Source organism: Castor canadensis, chromosome 6 (genome assembly GCF_047511655.1).
Source record: "Castor canadensis chromosome 6, mCasCan1.hap1v2, whole genome shotgun sequence".
Lineage (NCBI taxonomy): Eukaryota > Metazoa > Chordata > Mammalia > Rodentia > Castoridae > Castor > Castor canadensis.
In genome coordinates, this window is record NC_133391.1 from 29399547 (window position 1) to 29424516 (window position 24970).

General features: G+C 47.3%; 1 protein-coding gene across 2 annotated transcripts; it reads right to left on the reverse strand.

The window, feature by feature from the left end:
- Positions 1-566: 566 nt before the first annotated feature.
- Gprc5a (G protein-coupled receptor class C group 5 member A) lies at positions 567-17526 on the reverse strand. Of its 2 annotated transcripts, none has more exons than XM_020169619.2 (4): positions 17385-17526; positions 4557-5485; positions 1688-1746; positions 567-1464 (listed from the first exon to the last, which is right to left on the reverse strand). In XM_020169619.2, exons 2-4 carry the CDS (start codon positions 5476-5478, stop codon positions 1378-1380), a joined length of 1068 nt encoding a protein of 355 aa, XP_020025208.1. In that variant the 5' UTR covers positions 5479-5485; positions 17385-17526; the 3' UTR covers positions 567-1377. The 2 variants fall into 2 exon arrangements, with proteins under 2 accessions (XP_020025208.1, XP_073932124.1); XM_074076023.1 differs by having other exon boundaries at positions 17343-17500.
- Between the last annotated feature and the right edge of the window lie 7444 nt (positions 17527-24970).

Consider the following 24970-nt stretch of genomic DNA (forward strand, 5'->3'; position numbering starts at 1 on the left):
TGCCCATCAGAGATGTTTCTTGGCTTAAGTAATTTTAGGCACCATGTCTTTGCCAAGAGATAGACAACCGATTCTGTCAAGTAAGAGCTTGTCTCTGTCCTGCCCTGAGGTCAAACTCTGGGTGAACATGAGACCTCCTTTGAGGTCTCCCTGTCTTCTTGGGCTACCAAACACCACCCCAAGAGTGCCCCTCCTCTGCCTCCCACCACTCTTCCTGGCTCCATCATCTGTGACTGCCTCAAAACTTGGGGGTAACATGGAGAAGGGAGACCCAGGGAGAAGGGTCAAGTGCAAACCCAGCAGAATTGAAGCCTAACTGGGGAGCCCTCTCTCCTCTCTCTCTCTCTCTCTCAGTCTCTCTCTCTGTCTCTGTGTGTGTGTGTGTGTGTGTGTGTGTGTGTGTGTGTGTGTGTGTGTGTCTCAAATGTCCACTTGTGCCATTAAGAGTCACTGCCAGGGCTGGGGGTGGGACTCAGTGGGAGAGCAATTGCTTAGCATACGTGAGGCTCTGGGTTCCATCCCCAACACCACAGAAATTTTTTTAAGATTTTTTTAATCTAGAAAAAAAGAGTTTCACCACATCTTTATTGCATTTACAGGTGAATAACTTACCATGTAACAAATGCCACCCGAGGGGACAATGCCCATTTATACAACTCGGGAGGTGAACACAGTATAAATCTATTTACAGAGGCTGAGGAAGGAGGCTGGCGGGGGGAGAATCCACAGTTGGAGAAGATCAGGTCTGGGGATTGACAGAAGTTTAGGGGAGGTGCAAGAGAAGAGGGCTGGCCTGTGAACTGCCGCAGAGGCCCCATGGGAGGCAGCGCTGCCCAGGTGAGGAGGCGTGGGTTGACCTCCAGCCTCTACTTTGGAGGCAGGAAGGCTGGGGAGGAGCATGCAAGGAGAGTGGCTTCCAGTGTGGACTTAAGAGGGTGGGGCTGAGAGGCAGGCCACCTCTGGGTCTGCCCTCAGGTTTGCAGGTCTCCTCTGGGTCAAGCAATCCTCACAAAACACACCCTGGTTAGATGAGTCGGCTCCGGGAGCTGAACGAGCCAGCATGCAGTCAAATGACCAGACAGTCACACGTGAGAGGACAGAGTAAACGTGACCCTGAGTTGCCCAAGACTCCCACTTCCAAGACATATCCTAAGCATGGGACAAAGGAAAAATGCCACCAGGCTACAAAGAACTGGAGCTATTAGCTGGCATCGGTCCCAGCCTGGAAGACCAGTGGGTGGAGCTGGAAGGGAGGCAGGCTGTCCCTGGGATGGCCTGAACGGTCCCCTCAGCATACCCAGGGTTCAGTCCACGTCCCTTTGGAGTCCCAGCTGGGTCTGCTGTCTGGCTGTGGTCGTTCCACTCTTTAGAACAGACTTAACTGTCCTCTTTCCGTCCCTTGTAGTCACTGTAGGGGCTAGCCTGAGCCCGGGGGATGGAGAAGTCTTTTCTGGGAGCCTGATTCTGAAAAGGAAACCACTGCATCATTGATCCCTCCTGCTCCTGCATCTCAGCAGATCTCCACTCCAGGCAGGACCCCAGATTTCCCTCCCTTCTAAGCCATCCCCAAGTCCTCCCTGGACCACCCTAAGCCCACAGGGCAGTGCACAGGAAAGAAGACGTGTCATCCTTAAAGGGGACCTGCTGGGGGCCATCCGAGTGGGAACTACTGGTGTAAGATGTTTACCTGTAGCTGAAAGTGGGTGGAATAAGGAGCGTAGGGCAGGTCCCCAGTCCTGTCAACACCTGAAACAGAGGGAGAGGAGAAGTTGAAGTACTTGGGGCCCTACCAGTGCTCCATGTCACTCATCGTGGCAGGTAACACCGCATTCCTTTGTCTCTCTGAAGACTCATAATTGCCTGCAGGGAGAGACTGAGCTCAAGCCCAGCACCAGGCCCTACAGTAAGCACAGTGTGGGTTGAATGACTGAATGACTGAATGACTGGCAGCAGATGGGTCAAGGGAAATCCCTTTCCCAATCATGGACAGGAGCCCTATGTCCTCCTAAGAGCACCTCAAGAGCACATTAAAGTCTGTTCAAGGACTGGGGCCATGCTGAAGTGATAGGGCACCTGCCTGGCAAATATGAGGCCCTGAGTTCAAACCCCAATACTGCCAAAACAAAGAGTCTGTTCAGGCCTGATGCTGTGGTGCACATCTGTAATCCCAGCTATGTGGGAGCAAGGTGGGAGGATCTCGAGGACAAAGCCCAAGACCTTATCTTAAAAGTAACTAAAGCAAAAAAGGCTGGGGGTATGGATCAAATGGTAGAGCACCTGCCTAGCAAGTCCAAGGCCCTGAGTTCAAACCCCAGTACAGCTCTGACCAAATGCATACCTACAGTGAATTGGAATCTTATAGGGGGTGGGGGGCCTCCACTTCCTCACCTGCCTGACAAAGAAAATAACAAGGGGAGGATTTACAAGCAGTTGTTTTCTATGTATTTGGGGTAAATCAGGGAGTTTTGAACTTGGGAACAGAGGATAAGCAGGGCACTCATCGGTAACGCAAGTCAAAGCCACTCATTTAAGCCACTCATTTATCCCCCATCAGATTTGGCTGTCCCTTCCTCAGTCAGCACCTTTCTAGGGAAGACATGAGGTAGGATTAAGGGGCCTGGGTGGCTGCCTGGGAGTGAGGAGCAGATAAGTAGCACAAATAACTAGTGAATGACGGACTCTGATAAGAGTGCTCCAGAGTGCTCCAGAGGGCAGGGCAGAGGATTCCTGAGGGGCAAGGGGAAGGTGGGGGACAAGGCCACTTCAGGCAGGGTCAGCCATGCCTCCACTCACACTCACACAGGCGGTGACTTGGTTTGGCTGGGTTGAAAGTGAGGCTTTGGGGGTGTGAAGGGCTCACTACGAAGTAATGGGTAATGCACAGCCAGTGAGAAATGTGGGCAGCAAAGTGGGGGGTCAGGAAAAGCACTGTACAGGGAGTGAGCTGGCAATGACCCGCAAGGTGAAAGTCAAGAAGGAGGAATTGATGAGGACTGATAACAAGGAATCCAGGGTGAGGTAACAGAGCTAGGTACAGTGATGCACACCTGTAATTCCAGCTACTAGGAGGCAGAGAACAGGAGGATCAAGGTTAGCCATACAAAGTACAAAAAGTTAGTGAGACCCCAATCCCAAAAAAGTGGGTATGGTGGCGTAGGCCTGTCACCCAGCCACAGAGGGGTGGAGGTAGGTTTGCAGTCTGAGGCCTCCCGAGGCAAAAGAGGGAGACCCTATCCAAAAAAAAAAAAAAACAAACAGGCTCACACCTGTAATCCTAGCTACTTGGAGGCTGAGATCCAGAGGATCGCGGTTCGAGGCAGCCGGGCAAATAGTTTGCACGACCCCATCTCCAAAATAACCAGAGCAAAATGGACTGGAGGTATGGCTCGAGTGGTAGAGCACCTGCTTTGCAAGCTCAAAGCCCCAGTCTCACCAAAAAATAAATAACTAAAACAAAAAGGGCTATGGGGTGTAGCTGAAGTGGTAGCATGCCTGCCTAGCAAGTCCAAGGCCCTAAGTTCAAACTCCAGTTCCACCACATAATAATAATAAATAATCCAGCCGAGAAAGAAAATCTATTTATGGGCCAAGAGCCCACCCTTGAAGTTCCCTCCCTCTGTCCAGAAACCATTTCCCCTCCCAAGGCTGGACTCAAAGATCAATGTCAACCCTGGAGACCACCAGCTAGACCCCTGTAGACAAGGGCAGGTTCCAGCTTTCAATTCACGTTCCTCTTGTGCCGGCATCAGCAGAGCACCTGGCTTTCTGCAACTCTGGCAAGAGCTAAGGCCCCGATTCCTTCAAGTCAAGTGCGACCTTTTCCCTCCTGCAAGGCCAGACATTTGCAACGCAATGAGGCTGTTGGGCTAAGCCACAGTCCTTGTAAATTTACAGTGACACCTGCTGGCCTGGGATCAGGGGTGTCTTGTCCCACCTGCTCCCATGGCTTGGCACCTGCACTTAAGCCACCAAAGCCTCCCATTTCTGGAAGGATGCCTGCTCGTATTTTACAAAGAGCAGGGCCTCACCTACAGCCACTAAGATTTCCCCTTTCCTTGCCTGGTGTTGTGTAGAAAGTACTAGATTAGGACTCCAGGTTCAACTTGTCTCCACTATCGGAGCCTCAGGGAACTCACCTATTTTTGAAGTACTGGGGTTTGAACTCAGGGCCCCGTGCTTGCTAGGTAGGTGCTCTACCACTTAAGCCACTCCTCCAGCCCTTTCTTGTTTTCACAGAGGCTCTCCCTAACTTAAATGCACATACTGTTTGATCCTCCCATCTCCACCTCCTGCTTAGCTGAGATTACAGGTCTGTAGCACTAGGCCCAGCTTGTTGAAATGGGGTTACACTAACTTTTTGTCTGGGATGGCCTTAAACCATGATCCTCTCAATCTCCACCTCTTGAATAGCTGGGATTACAGGCATAAGCCACTGCACCCAGCCAGGATTTATCTACTCTATTGGGACAACATGTGGAAAAATCTCTCATGTTCCTTTCAGCTCTAACATCCTATGATTGTCCCCCATTTTTCTACCAAAGGACTTGCAATCATACCTTGAGTGATTTCCTCTTGCGAGTAGGCTCTGTTCTCCACACCATAGCTCTGCTTCATGAGTTGAGGTTTACAAAAAGCATCTTCGACTGGGTAATCCAAGGAGTTCCGCTGCTTTCTGAGGTGCAGAAACTCAGGTAAGACATAAAACACCAGGAAAACCCAGCCGTTGGCCACCAAGACTGTGCTGAGGATGGTGTCATCCCACTTGGACTCGAGGGCAGGAATCAAGAGCAGGATGATCCATGCCACCCAGATGAGGATGGAGAGGAGCGTGGTGAGGCAGATGTGGACCCCGTGTCTCCTCCAGCCAGAGAAGGAGCCACAGAAGGTGAACAAGGACAGCAGAAAGGTCAACACCATCAAGAGGAGGACGTAGATGAGCAGCATGACGAAGTCTTCATTGCGACGAGGAGCGGAAAGCTCGGAAAAGACATTGACGTTGGTCCTGTTCATGGCGAGGACGACATACTCAACGGCAATGACGTCCTGGATCAGGCTGAAGGCCACCGCCAGGCCCAAGATGACCAGCCAGGACAGGGGCTTCCGCCCGTAGACTAGCTTGATCAAGTTGATGGTGTGAGCCAGGAGGCAGGAGAAGCAGATGGCAAAGAGGACACCGAAGAGGAAGAAGCGCGTGGGCCCTGTGCCCCTGTCCAGTTTGATGATGAAGGCGAAGGTGAGGCCGAAGACCCCCAGCACGCCCAGTAGGAAGAGAAACTGGGTGGGGAGCATCTTCCGTTGGTTCGAGTCCTGCACCTTGGAGATGAGGATCAGGAGCGCGAACATGAATGCCACCGTGGTCACCACGCCCAAGGCTGCCAAGGTTTCTAGGGCGATGCCCCAACCCTCCGCCAGGTCACACAGCCGTTGGTACCTGGAGTCCAGGTCTGAGCGGCAACCACGAGGAGCAGGTGAGGTCATCCTGGTCCTGCGTGAAAGAGAAGTTGGGCAGTGAGCATTTTAGACAGGCCGAGAGAGGATTAGGAAAATAAGGGTGTTCCTTTGCCCTTGAACTTGCTACATTTGATAAAGCTATTGACTCTTTCCCACCCACCGTGACAAATTCTAAAGACCAATGAGGAGAGGGACAAATCTCCTGTCTCCTACTCTCAGTTTAACTCCTCAAAGACAGAGGTCCTGTGCTCAAAAGAAGTGTTTGCTCCTTTTTTGCTTTTTTAGAACTACTGGGGTTTGAACTCAGGGCTTCATACTGGGAAAGCAGGCTCTCTACCACTTGAGCCACACCTCCAGTCCATTTTGCTCTGGTTATTTTTTGGAGACGGGGGGGGGGGGGGGGGGGGGTCTCATGAACTATTTGCTCGGCTGGCCTCAAACCAAAATCCTCCCGATCTCAACCTCCCAAGCAGCTGGGATTACAGCTACCAGCACCTGGCTCCACTATCACTTCATAAGCAACCCATTCTCTCATAGAAACTGGCAGAGACCAGTTCCCTCATTTCCTCAAAACAGATAGCTAGGGGGCTGATGAAATGGTTCATGCAGTAAAGAACCTGCCTAGCAAGCGTGAGGCCCTGAGTTCAAACCCAGTGCCACCAACTAAGAAGAAGAAGAAAAAGAAAACCAGATAGATGGCTTTCAAATTTCCACGGTGGGCTGACTCCAGGGGTAGAGCGCTTGAAGCTAAATTCAGACCTTATTACTGCCAAAATAAGAAGGAGAGAAAAGAAATTTCGAAGTCAGAGAAGACACTGAAATTCAACATTGCCAGACATCTAGAGTCCTAACAGTTTCCTAATGAACTGTAAATTTGTCCGAATTGTTTTACTACTTACAAGCTCCTGTTACCCTATTTTGCTTTATTGTAGGCTATATGTTCATGGAACTTTTCTTTCATCCTCCTTTATTCCAGTGGGATAGCTCTCTGGCTGTGAGAAGTACGAGTGGAGCAGAAGAGAGTCGAGGTCTGGCAGGAAAGTGTGATGACTTCCCAGGAAAGCACACTGAAAGCCCTTGGCCTCTCGAGGGATGGAGAAATACAGCAAGAAATCAGAAATAATAGGAAGGGCTAGTAGCAGAAAGCAGGAAAATGCACAGAACACCAATCAAATCCTGCCCCTCCCCATAGAGCAGAAAAAATTATCTGGAGACCAGGCATAGCAGTTCACACCTGTAATTCCAGCTACTCAAGACGTGGAAGCAAGGTGACTGATGAAGTGGCTCAAATGGTAAGAAAGCCTGCCTTGGCAGTGTGAGGCCCTGAGTTCAAGTTCAAACCCTCATGCCATCAAAAACAAAAAAAAGTTGAGGTGGAGACTGGGAGGCTCATGGCTCAGGTCCACCCAGCAAAAAGTTAGAGAAACTGGGCTGGGGGCATAGCTCAAGTGGTAAGAGTGCCTGCTTATCGAGCATAAGGCCCTGAGTTCAAACCCCAGTACCACCAAAAAGTTAGAGAAACCCCATCTCAAAAAACAAGCCGGGTGTGATAGTGTAGCCTATCATCCCAGCTCCAATGGACGCTTAAATAGGGGGAGGATCATGGTTCAGGCAAAAAAGCATAAGACCTGAAAATTAAAGAAAAAAGCCATGTGGCAGAGTACCTGCCTAGCAATACAAGGCCCTGAGTTCAAATCCCAGAACAGCCAAAAAAACTAATTAATCAATAAATTAAATAAATAAATACAATTTGGACTTTCCTCATCACCTATCCATAAATGCCTCTCCCAAGGTGATTACCCAAGAAATAAGAACACCCCTCCTTCTCCCATCCTGTCTTCATGATCTAATCCAAGGTACAGAGCAGCACAGTGGGGTGTAAACTGACTCATTTCTCCTGGCCATGGAAGGGAGACAAGCTACCTCCCTCTTATACCCCAAATTCAAACTCCTGCCTCCTCCGAAGACGCAAAATCATTCTGTCAGTTAGATAAGATCATCATTGTGCCAGAATTACGTATTTATTTGCATGTGGGACTCAAGTTTGAACTCGGGGCTTTGCACTTGCAAAGCAGGTGCTGTATGCGAGAGCCACACCTCCAGTCCATTTTCCTCTGGTTATTTTGGAGATGGGGTCTTGAGAACTATTTGCCTGGGGCTGACTTCCAACCTCAATTCTTCCCATCTCAGAGCCTCCCAGGAAGCTAGGATTACAGATTAAGTCACTGGTGCCAAGCTGTACCAGAATTATTTTATTCAAGCAGCAGTTAGGAAAAATTGTAGATATACATGTTCTTGTGCAGTCTACACAAGTACATACAGGTATGAGTGCATATTGTGTGCATGTCAGAGTATTGCGCAGTGAGGTAAAATAACACAGATGAAGTTTAAATCTGTCTTCCTAAGTTTTTAATGAAATTTGGCTCTCTCTGAGCTTAGTTTTATATTTTATGGTCATTCAACAAATATTTACTGCTAGACTTGACTATGGTCTGTGTCGTCCCCTGCCCAGCTGTCCTGTTTACTTTGAAACTTAATCCCAATTAGCTGGTGCAAACTTAATCCAACCTAGGTGTGTCTAGAGGTGGGGCCTGTGGGGGTTAGTATCAGGTCATTATCAGGAGTACCTATTATTAAATCCTGGTGGCTTTAGAAGAAGAGGAAGAAGACCAGAAAAGATGTACAGACACAATGAGGTCCATGTCTCTTGCCATAATGCCCTGTGCCACCAGGTGACTCTGCCAGCCAGAAGGCTCCTACTCTTGAGTCGTGAGCCAAAATAAATCTCTTTTTCTCTATAAAGTTACCCAACCTCAGGCACTTCATTACAGTAATGAAAAATGGACTAATACATTTCCCGAGCCCCACTATGTGCCAATCACTAGTCTAGCTACTCTAGATAAAGGGGAACTCATACGTGGTCCTTATCATAGTAGGAGAAATCGTCAGACATAATCTACATCCACGGACTTTCCGTCACCTTCCCTCACAGTGGATCTGTCACCTACACTCTGCCCTACTGCAAATTACACCACGACTACCTGTCCAAAAGTCAGAAAAAAAGATTGGGTTGTGTTTCACCTGTACAAGCAGCAGGAAGAAGAGAAGCAAACAAGGTTCAGCCCCAGCAGCCCCTGAAGCTCAAGTACCCAGTGAGATCTGCCCTGTCCCCCACATGTCCACTCTGATGGAGGGAAACAGAGAGAGGGGAGAGCAGCGGGGAGGGCTCTCCCGTGTCTGCACCATGAACATGGAAGAGGCAGAACCCTGGTCATCAGAGGGCAGGGCGGAAGGACAAGGAAGACACCGGCTTGTGTGTTTCACTCCATTCTCATGCCTGGTCAGATTCATCCTAAGGATGGTGTCTGGAGGAAAGCATGTCCTTCTTCCCTTTGTCCTTTCACCCACCCTCCACCAATTGTGGACAAGGACTGTTAGCATAATTACCTGCTGGCTAGGAAGGACTTTGAACCTGGTGACTCTAATTCTGGACAGATTGGTGACTTTTTTTGCCTGAAACACAGTTCCAGTGCAAGACAGAGGACAGAAAGGCAGAGAGCCCTGCCCACCTGGACCTGCAGCAGAGCAGCAAGGAGGTGACCTGGGGCCTCCTGGCTCCCACAGACCAGGGTCCAACAGCTGACCTGGGCAGTGGTGTGGGGAGAAAACTGATTTCTCCAAATTTCACCTCCACCGCCCCTCACCTCCCAGTCAAGCAAGGAGGCTACAGAAACAGACCCTGAAGTGGGCTGTTAGTCCCAAGTAACTGTGCAAATAACAGGCTTCACTGTGATATCACTCAGCCCCTCTCACCACTGCCACCCCTCGTCCCCCGCCCCTTCCACACCCAGTCATTCCCCTTTTGCTCCTGAAATGCCTTCAAAACATTGCTTTCCCAGGCACGGTATACATCCCTATAAGCCCAGCACTGAGGCAGGAGGATGGCAAGTTTGAGGCCAACCTGGGCTATATAGTGAGACACTGTCTCAAAAAACAATATTTTTTTTTAAAAAGTTTAAGTTTTATTATAGAAATTTTTCTAATGGAGGCACACGTGCTCATCACTTGCCTTCAAAAATTATCAATATATTGCCAGTTTTGCTTTAATTCCCACCCAACTCACTAAATTCTCTTCAAGCAAACCACAGATGTCATAAAATTTTATCCATAGATATATTAGGTTTTTGTTTTTTTTGGTTCTTTTTTTTTTGCAGTACTGGGGACCTTGAACTCAGAGCCTTCACCTTGAGCCACAACACCAGCCCTTCTGGTGATGGGCACTTTTGAGATAGGGTCTCAAGAACTATTTGCCCAGGCTGGCTTCAAACCTCAGTCCTCCTGATCTCTGCCTCCTGAGTAGCTAGGATTACAGGTGTGACCACCAACGCCCGGCAAAAAACATCTTAACCACACTTTAAATTAATAACTGAGGAGTAAATAGCACACATATATGAAAATGTTACAATGCTACCCACTGTATATCTAATATATGCTAATAACATAAAAAGGGAAGATAACAATAAGCTTTTAACATCAAATATTCAGTTAGAGACCTTTTTTTCCTCTTGTGTTACTGCTGAGAATTGAACCCAGCACCTCATGCATGCTAAAGATACCACCAACCACATCCCCAGCCTCACAATGTCTTGTTTGTTCTTTTGTTTTTTGTTTTTTGGGTGGCACTGGGAGTTGAACTCAGGGCCATTTCACCAGCCCTTTTTTTTTAGAGATAGAGTCTTTGGAACTATCTACCCAGGGCTGGCTTTGAACCTTGATCCTCCTGATCTCTGTCTCCTGAGTAGCTAGGATTACAGGCATAAGCAGGCCCAGAATGCCTTTTTAAAAAAACTTTCTAGTGCTAGTTTTTACCTGGTGACTAACTTTTTTGGAATTACCGTTGTAAGTCACCTCTATTAACCCTCCTCCACCTCTTTCCAGGCTGATAGGGATTACTCAACAGGTCCAAAATGTCATTAGTACTCCCAGCTTAGTCAGAGGGCAATAAATCTCCCTTGGGATGCTAATAAGCAAGTCAGTATTGGAAAACTGCTATGAGCTCAGAGAATGATCCAGAACTGGGAAGACACCAGGACAGGGGCTGGTGGAGGACTGGGCTCTGAGAAACTGAGTCACTGGGTGCTGCCTTAAACCCTTTTGGCAGAGTCTGGGCAAGAAAGGTTTAAAAAGCAAACAATTAGAGGGAAGAAAAAAGGGAAAGGAAGAAAAATAGGAGAGGAAGGAAGAGAAGGAGGAGGAAGGGAGGAAAGGGGGAAAGAGAGAGTTACTTGCTGGCCTCAGTCAAGCGCTGTTACTCCTCCCTGCTAGGAAGAATGTGGACCAAGTCACTAACCTGGCAGAACCTCTGTCTCCTCCTCTGTGAAACACAGGAGGTGCTGCTAAGCTAGGTGGCCTGAGCCCAAGTCCAGCTCCACCTTGCTTGTCTCTGGGGAGCCCAGTGCAGACACCTCCAGATCGCTCTCTCCCATCCTCCCCTCTTCTTTCCTCCTCCAACTCCTTTCATTCAGAGTATGTGTGAGCCAGGCACCAGTGGCTCACGCCTGTAATCCCAGCTACCCAGGAGGCAGAGATCGGGGGATCACAGTTCAAAGCCAGCCAGGGTAAATAATTCCCAAGACTCTATCTTGAGAAAACCCATCACCAAAAAAAAAAGGGAGTAGCTTAAATGGGTAGGGCGCCTGCCTAGAAAGCATGAGGCCCTGAGTTCAAACCACCAAAAAACATAATGACACCTACTGCCACATAGTGAGTTGGCTACTATGCTGAGTGTTTTAACACATTCTCTCACTTACATGTTGTTACATCTCTTATCTCATTTAATATTCCTAAACTCTGTTTAATATTCCTTAACTCTCATTTTTTTGTTTGTTTGGAGGTACTGCAGTTTGAACTCAGGGCTTCACGCTTGCTAAGCAGACGCTCTACCACTGAGCCACTCCACCAGCCCTAGGCTAACTCTTGGAGAGACGTAGCCATGCGTCCAGTGTCACAGAGGAAAGATCACTTTATGAGTAGCCACCATCATAAGTCTATCCTTCACTTCCTCTTTCCATCATCGCAAGGCCTCCTTCACTCCCCTCTTTCCACCTCTCCATCCTGTAGTCAAGCACTGACCTGCTGAGAGGTCTCCCAAACCAGCAATCCTACACTCCATCTTCCCGTCCATCAACAAACATCTGATGCCCACATGGTGTCAGGTACATGCTAAGTGCACAAGTCACAGACCCAAAAGTGTGGCCACTGCCCTTGGAGAAACAATGGATGTCCAGCTAAGGGGTCATGAGGTCAGAACATGCTTGGGACCCATGGGACACAGCCACCCAATCTACCTAACTGGGTGGGATGGAAGAAAGATGAGGTAAAGACACAGCATGGCAGCTGAGAGAGGGACAGGAAAAGTGAACAGGTAGAAGAGAAAGATGTTAAAGAACGGAGGAGTCCAGGTAATCCCTGGACCTCTGGTTTAGACAACTGAGTGCTGTCACTGTCACAGGCTCCTGAGCAGAGAAGCTCAGTCCAGCTTTGTTGCATCTCAAATATGAAACGTGCAAGAGAAGCTAGCCAGCAATGACAAGGGCTAAGTCCCTCTGAGGCTTATTCCGAGCTGTATGCTATTTTCCTTTACCCTCACAACAACCCCACCACTATGACCCCTTCTTATAGCAAGCTCCAGTGCTGCAAAAAAAAAAAAAAACAAAGGCCAAAAAAGTCATAAATGACTCGCCCAAGGTTATGTGGTTCTTAAAAGTATGTGAACCATCTAAGAATGGGGTTTTGGGGTTTTTCTTTTTCGGGGGCTGGAGGGATTGTTTGGGGGTTTTTTGAAACAGGGTCTTACTACATAATCCAGACTGTCCTCAAATCTTTCAGTCTTCCTGCCTCAGTGCACCAGCGGGAACCACTGCCCCAGCATTCCAACAGTGCTTTCTGTCTGGACAGGAGTTTGGGTTCATCAAAGGTTTTTTTCATACAAAGTCACACTTTTTGCTCAGCACATGAGTTATTCTCCTGTCTGTAAAGATTCTTCCAAGGCTGGCAGAACAGCTCAAGTGGTAGAACGCAAGCGTGAGGTCCTGAGTTCAAACCCCAGTACCTTCAAAAAAAAAAAGACTCTTCTGTTTTCTTCCCTTTTAAATGGTGTGCTAATTAATCTTTGCTTTTTTCCTAAAAACAATAATAACAATAATTCACCAGGTACCCAGTGGCTCACACCTGTAATCCCAGCTACTCAGGAGGCAGAAATCAGGAGGATCGAGGTTCCAAGCCAGCCCAGGCAAATACTTTGAGACCCTATCTACAGAAAACCCATCACAAAAAAGGGCTAGTGGAGTGGCTTAAGGTGCAGGCCCTGAGTTCAAACTGCAGTACCTAAAAACAAAAGTCCTGGCCAGGTATAGTAGCACATATCTATAATCCCAGCCCTGGAAAAACTGAAGCAAGATGATTATCTCATATGATAATTGTATTGAGACCCTGTCTGAAAAAAAAATCAAAAACCCAAATTAAACAAAAACAAACAAAATATCCATCCCTTCCTATTTACAATCCATTTATCATCTCTCTTCAAAACCTGGCCCCAAACTTAAACCACACCATGAGTTGCTGTTATATAATAATCCCTATCTCCTTCTAAATTTGTGAGGCTCTTTGCAGTTGTACAGCCCTCCAGTTTTCCCATCTATCTGTGGGGTATATTATACACCAGCACCAGGCTGTAGCAGTCTCTGGTGTAACAAGCTTCCCCAGGGGAAGAGCACACCTACTGGCTGGCGTCCCTCTCACTCTGCGCTCTGCTCCGTTGCTGAGCAAATAGTTTGGACCAAGACTAATCGCTGAATATTTACCCGCAGTTACTTATTAGTAAGCGTGAGTAATGCAGAGAGAAAGGTTTTGGAGACCAGCAGCAAATCTGCAGCTAATCCTCAGATTCCATCCAGCCTGAGTTCCCCTAAGGGAGAGTCCCACAGAAGTTCCTCTTCCCTGGATGAAGGATTAGTTATAAATGAGAAGAAGCCATAGGGTAGGATCCCTGTTCTGGGTAGCCATCCCAATCCTAATGACATGAAAGTGACACATCCTGGCACCATCTTATGAATAACAGCTTACTAGCATCGCTGAGTGGAGTTTCTAGGTAGTTACAGAGAGAAAATAAGTCATCATAGTCCCGTAGGCAGATCAAAACTAGTATAACAAAGTTTGTCCCAACTTCTATATTTTCTGGCAGCTCCCTGGAAGTATTATTTTAAACAGAGCATATAAACTTTATATCAATGAGAATGTAAAATAAAGTACTGGAAATTACTTTTTAACTTGAGATTTTAAGTGAAGGTGGTGTGGTGGTGTGTACCTGTAATCCCAGAAGTTGGGAGAATAAGGTAGGAAGATCATGAGTTCAAGGATAGTGTCAGCTACAGAGTGAGTTCGAGTCAAACCTGGACTATATAGTGAGACTCTACCTCAAAAACAAAAGGGCTGGTGGAGTGGCTCAAGTAGTAGAAGAGCTGCCTAGAAAGGGGGAGGCCCTGAGTTCAAATCCCAGAACAGCCCAAAAAACAAACAAAAAGATTTTGAATGAAGTTCGAAATCAAGAGAAGTGGAAATTCCAGGAAATAAGACTATAAAGAGTTATATGTATTGACATGACATCTCAAAGATCCCTTCATTCAAATAGTTTATTTCAACAACACTTGGGAGATGAGGCAGGAGGAGACTTTTAGGTGAGCCAAGGCTACATAGTGAATTTCAGACAAGCCTTGCCTACATAGACACTGTCTCAAGAAAAAAAAAAGTTATTTCATTATATAAGAAAATGGTAAGTGTTTTATTTCAAAAAAAAAAAAAAACCTAATCTAGGGCTGGTGGAGTGGTACAGCACCTGCCTAGCAAGTATGAGGCTCTGAGTTCAAACCTCAATGCTGCAAATAAATTAATTAAAAATTTAAAAAAACTAATTTATTCTAGCTATAAGAACCTCACCTGAAACAAAGGAATTTAGAATGGCTGAGAAACAGCAGGAAAAAATGAAAGTAAATGCAAAAGAAAGAATACTAATAGTGACATTTCATAGGTATAATTGAGTTATACTTGAGTTATGAGTTAGACACAGAGTTAGATTAACTTGCTCAAAGTAAAAGAATTAAGCAGGCAGGATGCCAGTGCTTCATTCACGCCTGTAACCCTAGCTACTTTTGAGGTTGAAATTGGGAGGATTAGTGGTTCAAATCCAGCCTGGGCAAATAGTTCAGGGACCCCCATCTCCAAAATAACCAGGGCAACATGGACTGGAGGTGAGGCTCAAGTGGTAGAGAGCCTGCTTTGCAAGCACCAAGTCCTGAGTTCCAACCCCATTCCCATCAAAAAAAAAAAAAAAAGAAGAGTTAAGCAGGAGTTGAGATTTTAATATCACAAACTTATAGTCAAGGCAAAAAAAAGTACTATATGAATTAAAAAACTTGCTTTATAATAATTAGGATACTCCATATTGGAGATAAAACCATCACAACTTTTCATGTACCAAATAATATAGCACCACAATATTTAAAACAAAAACTGCCAACATAGAAGGAAAACCAAAAGAAATACTACAGTTACAAGAGATTTTACTACTTCTTTATCAGTCCTGGCAGATGAAATACATAAGTAAATAATAATGCAGTAAAGTTTTACAAATGTCTTGCGAATACGTTAATGGAAATATTCTGTTAGACCTCCGTTATTAACCATGTAATTCAGATCCTCTGCATCAGTGAGCACCAAACATTTTCTGTAAAGGGCATATGAAAGTAGCCATAGATCATATAAGACAAATGAGCATTGATGTCTTCCCAAAAAAACGTTATTTACAAAAGGATGGAGCCATCTTCAGCCCATGGACTGAATTTGGAGCCACCCCTGCTCTGTGTGATTGCTTCTATTTAAGTGGTCACATACCGTGTGCAAAAATAAGCGTATTTTAGAACACAACAAATTCTGAAATTCTAAACTAAGAAATAACACAGGTTGGGCACCTGCAGTCCCAACTACTCAGGAGGCTGAGTGCAGAGGATGACTTGAGCCCAGGAGTTCAAGACCATCCTGAGCAAAGGAAGATTATCCTGTAAGAAAGAAAGAAAGAGCCGGGTGCCTGAGGGTCACACCTGTAATCCTAGCTACTCAGGAGGCAGAGATCGGGAGGATCAAGGTTTGAAGCCAGTCTGGGCAAATAGTTCATGAGACCCTATCTCAAAAAACCCATCGCAAAAAAGGGCTGGTGGAGTGGCTCAAGGTGTAGGAGATGTAGGCCCTCCCTGAGTTCAAACCCCAGAACCAACAAAAAAAAAAAAAAAGAAGAAAGAAAAAGAGGAAGGAAGGGAGAGAAGAAGGAAGAAAAGAAAGAGAAAAATATGCAGGCCATGTATTCTGACCACAATGCCATAAAATAGGAATAAAAGGAGAAACCAACACACTGACTCCCTCTAAAGAAAACACTTCAATTTATTGTTTATGATTCTACTGTATTCTTTCCTCAGTTCAGTCTCTGGAAACCCCAGTCAAAATCCTCCTGTTTGTTATCCTCAAACACACTAAGTAATTAATCGAGAAAAAGCAGGTTCTAAACAAGGTGAACCTGTGCAGTCATAGAGGGGACAGAAGAATCTTCTCAACACACACACACACACACAGCCCCTTACTTACAAGGAACTCGAGGTGGTTGCACAGTGACAGTTACAGGTTCCTACCCTGCTAGAGAGATGGGGTTCCTGACTGGGGTTGAGTCCTTCCTAGGAAGCCAGACAATTCTGTTCACACCAGTGGTCTCTATATAGCCCTGGAGGAGCCCTTCCTCTGCTTAGTTGTAGCCAGCACACATGCCCGGAGGGGGGGCTCGGTGCTGGCCTCACTCTCCTTCACCCCCAGGTCAGGTATCTGCAGTGATTAAGAATTCCCCTCCAGGAGTAAGCCCATGGCAAAACTGGTTCAGTCAAACCCTTCAACAGGTATGGCTCTGACAAAAGCCAGAGGAGAAAATTGGCCTGGAGAGAAGTCAGGAATGTTAAGAAAGTCCTTCAGAATTTCTTGGTCCCCAGCAGGCTCTGGCCACTTGCTAATCCTTTGCAGGAATGTCGAGGGGACCATCTTGAATCTCATTTATCCATACCCAGGCGTTACCTGGAAGATGGACTGTTACTGGCTTTCAACCACCACCTGCTGGGTATTCCTGAGCCAACAGGGGACCCCAGGGGTGGAGAAAAACTTGAGGTGGGGGTGGCAGAAGGAGGGAGATGGTGACAGCTGCTTCCTTCCCAGATGGAACGCTGTAGAGCTCACCTCCCCATTTGTAAAGAAAAGGGGTTGCTGGAGAAATGGCTCAAGCTGTAGAGCACCTGCTTTGCAAGTATGAAGCCTTGAGTTCAAACCCCAGTCCCACCAAAAACAAGAAGACATTACTAAGAGAAAAGGGGTTTCCAAAATTCAAAAGGACACGATCCTGATGGAAGGACAAAATCAGCGGAGGCTTCTCAGTAGAGGAGAAAGGAAGCAGCTCCCACCCCACTTTTCCTCGTCCCTGCCCACTCTCCAGTCCCTACCCTTCCTTTAGGATCTTTCTCTCTTTCTTCTCTTCCCCAAACGGGATCCCAAAACTGCTCGCCCCTCTGCCTGGCCAGGATTCCACCTGCTGGACGTCTGTAGAATGGGGCAGGAACTTTCACTCTGGTCTTGTTCCTCCAGTTCTATCTTAGCCTGGCAAGTCCAGAAAACTGAGTTAAACTAGAGGAATTCTTTTTAGGGGATTTTTTTTTTTTTTCTCCTCCCAGCCAGCTGGATTTCATCGCCAGGATTTCTCGCCTCTTAAACCCCATCACTCCCAAGGCCGCACTCTTAATGATTTCAACCTGGACGCCGCGCGCGCTGCGGGCTCAGCGCGCCCCAATTACCGGTGCACCGGGAGCCTTGGCCGTGAACTTCGCGCTGCTTTCCGCGCCTAAGAGCCGAACGCTGACACTCAAGACCCTCCGAGCCCAGGAAGTCCTGCGACAAGTGATCCCGCCCAGGCCCCAGGAGCAGTTTTAAAGGAGCCTGTCGCCGGAGGGAGGAGAGAGGGAGGGAGAGGGTGAGTCGTGGGACAAGGGGCGGGGGAAGGGTGGGGGACAGGACACGCCTATTCCAGTTCCACGGCACTTGGTGATGTTATGAAAATAAAGTCACAGTGCCAGGGAATGAACCAAACTCTTCCTGACGTCAGAAGTACAGTCACTCTTTGAAATTGGGGCCGGGCGGGGGGCAGGGAGTGCCTACAACTCTGCCGGGCACAGCGCATCCGACGTGAGCTCAACCAGATCCCAGAGCGCGGAGTAGGAAAGGGACCCGCTGCGTACCCGCCCTGCAAGCGGCTGTCACCTCCTAGAAGGAGTCACACCTGTTCATCCGCTGGCTCTCTTGTGCCCCAAGGGCAAGGACCTGGCCAGTCAGATCCTAACAGTTCCTTTGTTAATTTCAACGGGACAAGCCAGCCTTACTTTTTCCCAGGGCTTGGCCTTTCGCTCCATCACTCTCACCCCACCAGTGCGCCATAGGAATTCCACCAGGCTTAAGAAAAAAGAAGTGACCACGGTTTGGGGATTCCCCTCTGGATCCAAAGTTGGCTGGGCCAGGTCACTTGTCAGAACTGTGATCAGATAAGCAGGTTTGCCTAAGCTAAGAGATCATAGCTCTGCTTTCTCAATCACAACCCTAAGGCTGCCAGTGGCGGCTGTTGGGAATGGGGACGCCAGATAAAGTTATGAAGTAAAGGAATGTGCCTTTGGTGTCCGGTTCCCCTCCCTCGCTGCCCACTCTATTCCATATCAAGCCACTGAGACTTGTCTTTGTTTACTGGTCAAACAATCGTGGAGTGGCTGCCCCTCCTTGTCAGGGCTGGACAAGGTTCTACCCCACCGCCTTGGGGGAAGGGAAACTGTGCTTTTAGAGTGGTGCTCAGCACACTAGCCTGTGTTGCTCTGTATATGAACTAATGGGGGAAGGCCTAGGGCGACCCAGATTCTCCTCCCTTCCCTCCACACCTTAAATTTCCCAGCCTAAAGCACTTTTAAAATGTGACCTTTTGCACTGGTGGCTCACGCCTGTAATCCTAGCTACTCAAGAGGCAGAGATCAGGAGGACTGTGGTTCAAAACCACCCCAGGGAAATAGTTCCTGAAACCCTAACTTGAAAAGACCCATCACAAAAAAGGGCTTTTGGCTGGAGGAGTGGCTCAAGCAGTAAGGGCACCTGTCTAACAAGCATGAGGCCCTGAGTTCGAACTCCATTGCCACCAAAAAAAAAAAAACAAAAAGGGCTTTTGTGGAGTTGCTCAAGGTATAAACCATGAGTTCGAACCCCAGTCCCACCAAAAAACAACAAACAAAAACCTAAAAAAGGTGACACCATGGTCTCCAAAGAGTGATGTTGTTTTGGTGCTGGGAAGTGAACCCAGGGTCTTAGACTTAGCACAGGAAGAGTCACATTTTAAGCCAGGCATGGTAGTATATGCCTATAATCCCTGTACTAGAGAGGCAGAGGCGAACTCACAAAGCAGGCACTCAACTGCTTGAATCACACCTCCAGTCTATCTTGCCCTGGTTATTTTGGACATGGGGTCTCACAAACTATTTCTCCAGGCTGGCCTCAAGTTGTGATCCTCCTGATCTCATTCTCCTAGGTAGTTAGAATTACAGGTATGAGCCACAGGCACCTGACTAGCTTTATTAGGTTTTATTTCACTCCCAAGAAACCATAGCCAATCCCTTCAGTCTTGGACACTTCCCTTGTGGCCTACGGGCTGGAGAACTCCAAGACCATATGCCCCACTCCCAGGGCCCCTGGTGTACTAGCAGCTTGGTGGGGCTGTAGCCAACAATGCCTTTTAGTGTGGGCTACCTTCTAAGTCGGGGTTTCTCTCTGGACCTCAGCTGTCCCATCTGTTAAAGGAGAAACTTGAACTAGACCATCACTGTGCAAGAAACTACAATCAAGCCACAAATGCAAGCCATGTTTGTAACAGTGCATTGTCTAGCAGCCACATTTTTTTAAAAAGTTAAACAGGGGAATTAATTTTATATATTTTACTTAACCCAGTAAATCCCAAATAAGATCATTTCATGATGCAGTTTTTTTGTTTTGGTGGCACTGGGGTTTAAACTCAGGGCTTCAGTTGAGACAGGGTCTCATGAACTATTTGCCCAGGCTGGCTTCGAACCTCAATCCTCCTGATCTCTGCCTCCTGAGTAGCTAGGATTATAGGCATGAGCCACCAGCGCTCAGCATATTTTTTAAAATATTAAGTCAGGTGTGGTGCCTCAGGAGAGTGAGGCACAAGATTAAGGCCAGCCTGGGTTACATAGTAAGACTGTCCCCCAAAAAAAAAAAAAAATTGGGTTCTTTTACATTTTCTTGTCAAACTACATCCTCAAGAATCCAGTGTCTGTTTATGCCTGCAGCATAGGTCACGGTGGACAGGCCACATATCAAGGGATCAAAACTCATGTGTGACTAATGGCTGCCACACTGGACAGCACAGGGCTAGTTCTCTCTGGGGCTGTTTCAGTTCTGGCATCTTATGATCTGAATCACCACATCTGGGGCAAGGTGCATGACGTCACGTCTGAAGAGGAAGCCAGAGCAAAGGGGACATGACTTTGGGGTTTCTTCTCCATCCCACACCCCCTCCCCAGAACAAGAAACTTGGAAAACCTAAGGGAAGCCTGAAGAGTGGACTTTATTTTCCATTATTCATTATTCCATGGGTGATATCATGGGGGGGTGTTAATCTTTTTTCTTTATTTGTTGTGCTGGGTTGATTGTACATTGTAGCATTTACAAAGTTTCTTACAATGTATCAACTGTGTGTGTGTGTGTGTGTGTGTGTGTGTGTGTGTGTGTGTGTTACTAAGAATTGAACCCAGGACCTCACAAGGGCTCTACCAGCCCTTTCATCCTTATTTTTGTTTTTGAGGTAGGGTCTCACTAACTTTGCCCTGGATGGCCTCCAACTCAAGATCCTTCTGCTTCCACTGGAATTACAGGCGTGAACACCATGCCCAGCCAAATGATGTCCTGCTGGCTGGTCCGGAGCTGTGTATGAAGGAGAACTTGTGTGGAGATGTTTGTTCTAAAGCTGTCTGCGGTCATTATTCTTCACTTGGCATTGACTTCAGATGTCCACCTTGTTCTCTTAGCACTCTACACTCCTTTGAACTCTTTCTCCTTCCGTCCTTTTATGGATACACCAACCCAGCACAAAGCCACGACTAGGGTCGCTCTAGTGAGGCATCCAGAACACAGAACCCAAAGGGGCACTATCCAGCTCTGAGAGTGAGTACCTCCTTAAAATCTGAAAATGGATCAAGGATCTTAATATCAGACCACAAACTCTAAAGTTGATACAGGAAAGAGTAGGAAATACTCTGGAGTTAGTAGGCATAGGCAAGAACTTTCTCAACGAAACCCCAGCAGCACAGCAACTAAGAGATAGCATAGATAAATGGGACTTCATAAAACTAAAAAGCTTCTGCTCATCAAAAGAAATGGTCTCTAAACTGAAGAGAACACCCACAGAGTGGGAGAAAATATTTGGCAGCTATACATCAGACAAAGGACTGATAACCAGAATATACAGGGAACTTAAAAAACTAAATTCTCCCAAAACTAATGAACCAATAAAGAAATGGGCAAGTGAACTAAACAGAACTTTCTCAAAAGAAGAATTTCAAATGGCCAAAAAACACATGAAAAAATGCTCACCATCTCTAGCAATAAAGGAAATGCAAATTAAAACCACACTAAGATTCCACCTCACCCCTGTTAGAATAGCCATCATCAGCAACACCACCACCAACAGGTGTTGGTGAGGATGTGGGGAAAAAGAAACCCTCTTACACTGTTGGTGGGAATGTAAACTAGTACAACCACTCTGGAAAAAAATTTGGAGGCTTCTTAAAAAGCTGGACATTGATCTACCATTTGATCCAGCAATACCACTCTTGGGGATATACCCAAAAGATTGACACAGGTTACTCCAGAGGCACCTGCACACCCATGTTTATTGCGGCACTTTTCACAATAGCCAAGTTATGGAAACAGCCAAGATGCCCCACTACTGACGAATGGGTCAAGAAAATGTGGTATCTATACACAATGGAATTTTATGCAGCCATGAAAAAGAACGAAATGTTATCATTCGCTGGTAAATGGATGGAATTGGAGAACATCATTCTGAGTGAGGTTAGCCTGGCCCAAAAGACCAAAAATCGTATGTTCTCCATCATATGTGGACATTAGATCAAGGGCAAGCACAACAATGGGATTGGACTTTGAGCACATGATAAAAGCAAGAGCATACAAGGGAGGGGTGAGGATAGGTAAGACACCTAAAAAACTAGCTAGCATTTGTTGCAGAGAAACTAATGCAGATACCTTAAAAGCAACAGAGGCCAATAGGAGAAGGGGACCAGGAACTAGAGAAAAGGTGAGATCAAAAAGAATTAACCTAGAAGGTAACACCCACGCACAGGAAATTAATGTGAGTCAGCTCCCTGTATAGCTATCCTTATCTCAACCAGCAAAAACCCTTGTTCCTTCCTATTATTGCTTATACTCTCTCTACAACAAAATTAGAAATAAGGACAAAATAATTTCTGCTGGGTATTGAGGGGGTGGGGGGTAGAGGGAGGGGATGGAAGTGGGTGGTAAGGGAGGGGGTGGGGGCAGGGGGGAGAAATGACCCAAGCATTGTATGCACATATGAATAATAAAAATAATTAAATAAATAAAAAATAAAATCTGAACCCAGGCCTCCCCACCCCCATGCCCCCTACCTCCCCATCCCCCCACCCCCACTTACCTCTCCTAGTCCCAGCCCAGCTCATGCGGGCTGGTTGTCTGGGAAGGGATTTGAGGGAGGATGGAATAGCAGATTAGTTTTGAGATGCCCCTAAGGGAAGAAGGAGAGGCAGTAGATGGGATGGTTCGTTTTCTGGGTCTCTTCTCCTGCTGAAATGATCTGGAGAGCAAATGAGGGCCTGCTATGGGTTGGATATGGCTTGAAGGTGTCACCTAAGAGTCCCAGTGTTGGAAATCAGTGGAAGAACTGATATGAAGGGAGTGAGAGTTACCTGGTGACAGTAGCAGTGTTGAGTGACACAGAAGGGAAGCTCCCCTGACTGGAAATGGGGAGATGAAAACACCTGACATGGACAGGCGCTTCTTCTGTGGCAAGACCAGTCTGGGAGTCCTGGAGCCCAGTCCCCCTCACCAACCATGGCCACCTGGATTCATATTCTCAATTGCAGGAACCCAGCAGGCTTTACCACCATCCTCACTTACCAGTGCCACCTCAGAATCTGGGGCCATGGAACCCCACAGGCTCCTTCTCCCTGTTACTTCCCTAGCGTGGTGGAAAGTGCCACCTGTCCCCTTCCTGACCTCAATTAACTCCCATTTAGGAGGCACCTGGGTGGACAGGAGAAGGAAATTAGATTTCCTCGGGTCCTTGTGCTTTTGGAACTGCTGGTGTCTCTGAGCCATGGCTCCTGCCACCTTCTTCCATTCAATCATCAAACAGTAGGGGGAGGATTTGGAATCCAGCTCCATGCCAAGCATTGTAGGGAATATGATAGAAATTTGAGAAAGCCCCTGCTCAATCTCCATCACTCTGAAGCCTGTCGGTTGGTCACTTAGCACTATGGGTGATAATTGTGCAGGGGAATCAAAAGAAGTTGCCTTCAAAGGCTTGGTCTGGCAGACAGAGGGACAGTAATTGAGCAAAAACCAATTGTGTTAGATATTACACCAGAGGAACTTAAGGACCACAGCAAGTCACAAAAAACCACAATCAAACTGGACATGGTAGGATACACCTGTAATCCCAGCACTGGGGAGCTAAGGCAGAAGGAGCACAAGTTCAATGCCAGCCCGGGCTACATAGTGAGTTTCAGGCCAATCTGGACTACATCCTGTCTCAAAAAAACAAAAGGGTGTCTCCCTCCTCGCTACTCAGGAGACAGAAATCAGGAGGATCCTGGTTCAAAGTCAGCTCAGGCTAATAGTTTGAGACACCCTATCTCAGAAGTACCCAATACAAAAAAAGGCTGGCAGAGTGGCTCAGGCGGCAGAGTGCCTGCTTAGCAAGCAGGAGGTCTTGCCAAAAAAAAAATACAACAAAAGTCAAGACTCCTGTGGAGTTCAGGAGTGACCCCGCCAAAGAGGTAGGTGTAAAGGATGAATTAGAGTTTTTCAGATGGAGAAAGGGAAGAGGTGCGAGGAACCGAAGGGCATTCCAGACAAAGGGGCAGAATTGTGGTGCAAATGACTGGAGGCAGGAACAGCTTTGACTAGCCTTGGTGCGAGCACCAAGTTTAGCAGAAGATGAAGCTGGACCAGCAGAAGTGGCCAGCTGGAGTCTGAAGTCCCAGATTCATCTTAGACACAGACAGACATTGAAGGCTTGGAGCAGGGGACCACTGTGAGGGAGGCTCACCCCATTGGCCCTCAGTCTAATAACTGACATTTTTATAAGAAGAACAACTAGGGATACACAAACACCCAGGAGACAGACACACAGAAGACTGTGGGGAGACAGAGACAGAAGTTCCTTGGCTGCCCAAGAAACACCAAGGATGGGGGCAGCAACCAAAAACAAGGGGAGAGGCACTGGGTGTTTCCCCCAGCCGTTTCCAGAAGGAAGTAGCTGGCCACACCTGGACTGCAGACTTCCGGCCTCCAAAATTCTGCATGAATACATTTCTGTTGTTTAACCCATTCCCCCTACCCCACTGGACTTTGTTACAGTACTTCTACCAAACTATGCACCTCTAAGATGCAGACCAGGTCGGTATGGAGAAATGCTTTAAAAAAAAAAAAGAAAGCCCAGCTAGGCAAAGGGTGTCCAGGACTTTGGGTCCTAGTAGTAGTTTGGTGTCCCACCTTTGCCAGGTGGAGGAGAGAGGAGGACAAACAGTGTGTGGCATGAGGAGAGGACACTTGAAGCTGGAATGCAGCCTGCAGGGAACCAGTGCCTGCAGGTCAGCACGCTGGCCAGCCACCAACTCTGCCTTTCTCAGGCCTCCCTTATCAGGCTATTTCAAAAATGCTCTGGTTACAGCTCAGACTTCCCCGCCTTTTCTGGGACTCACTTTAAGATGGTGCTCATTCCCAGAGTCTTAATCCCAAGGAAAATTAGGCAGGAAGCCTCCAGGCTGACCCCACAAGGCACTGCCAGTCAACCCAAGGCTGGGTTACAGAATCCTATAAAGCGCTCAGACTGGTTTGGTGACATGAAGCCCAATATGCTTGCAGGATTCTCCTCTTCCCACTCCTCAGAACAAAATAAGGCTCCCAGTGTATCTGCCCTGACCTCTCTCCTGTCTCTGTAGCTGTGCTCAGCCCAGACAGGGGTCAGGGGCGGAAAACCATGATATGACTCTCATCTCTGCTTCATTCTTGGTCAGATCCCACAAACTAGTCTGTTCTTCTGGCTCAATGCTGG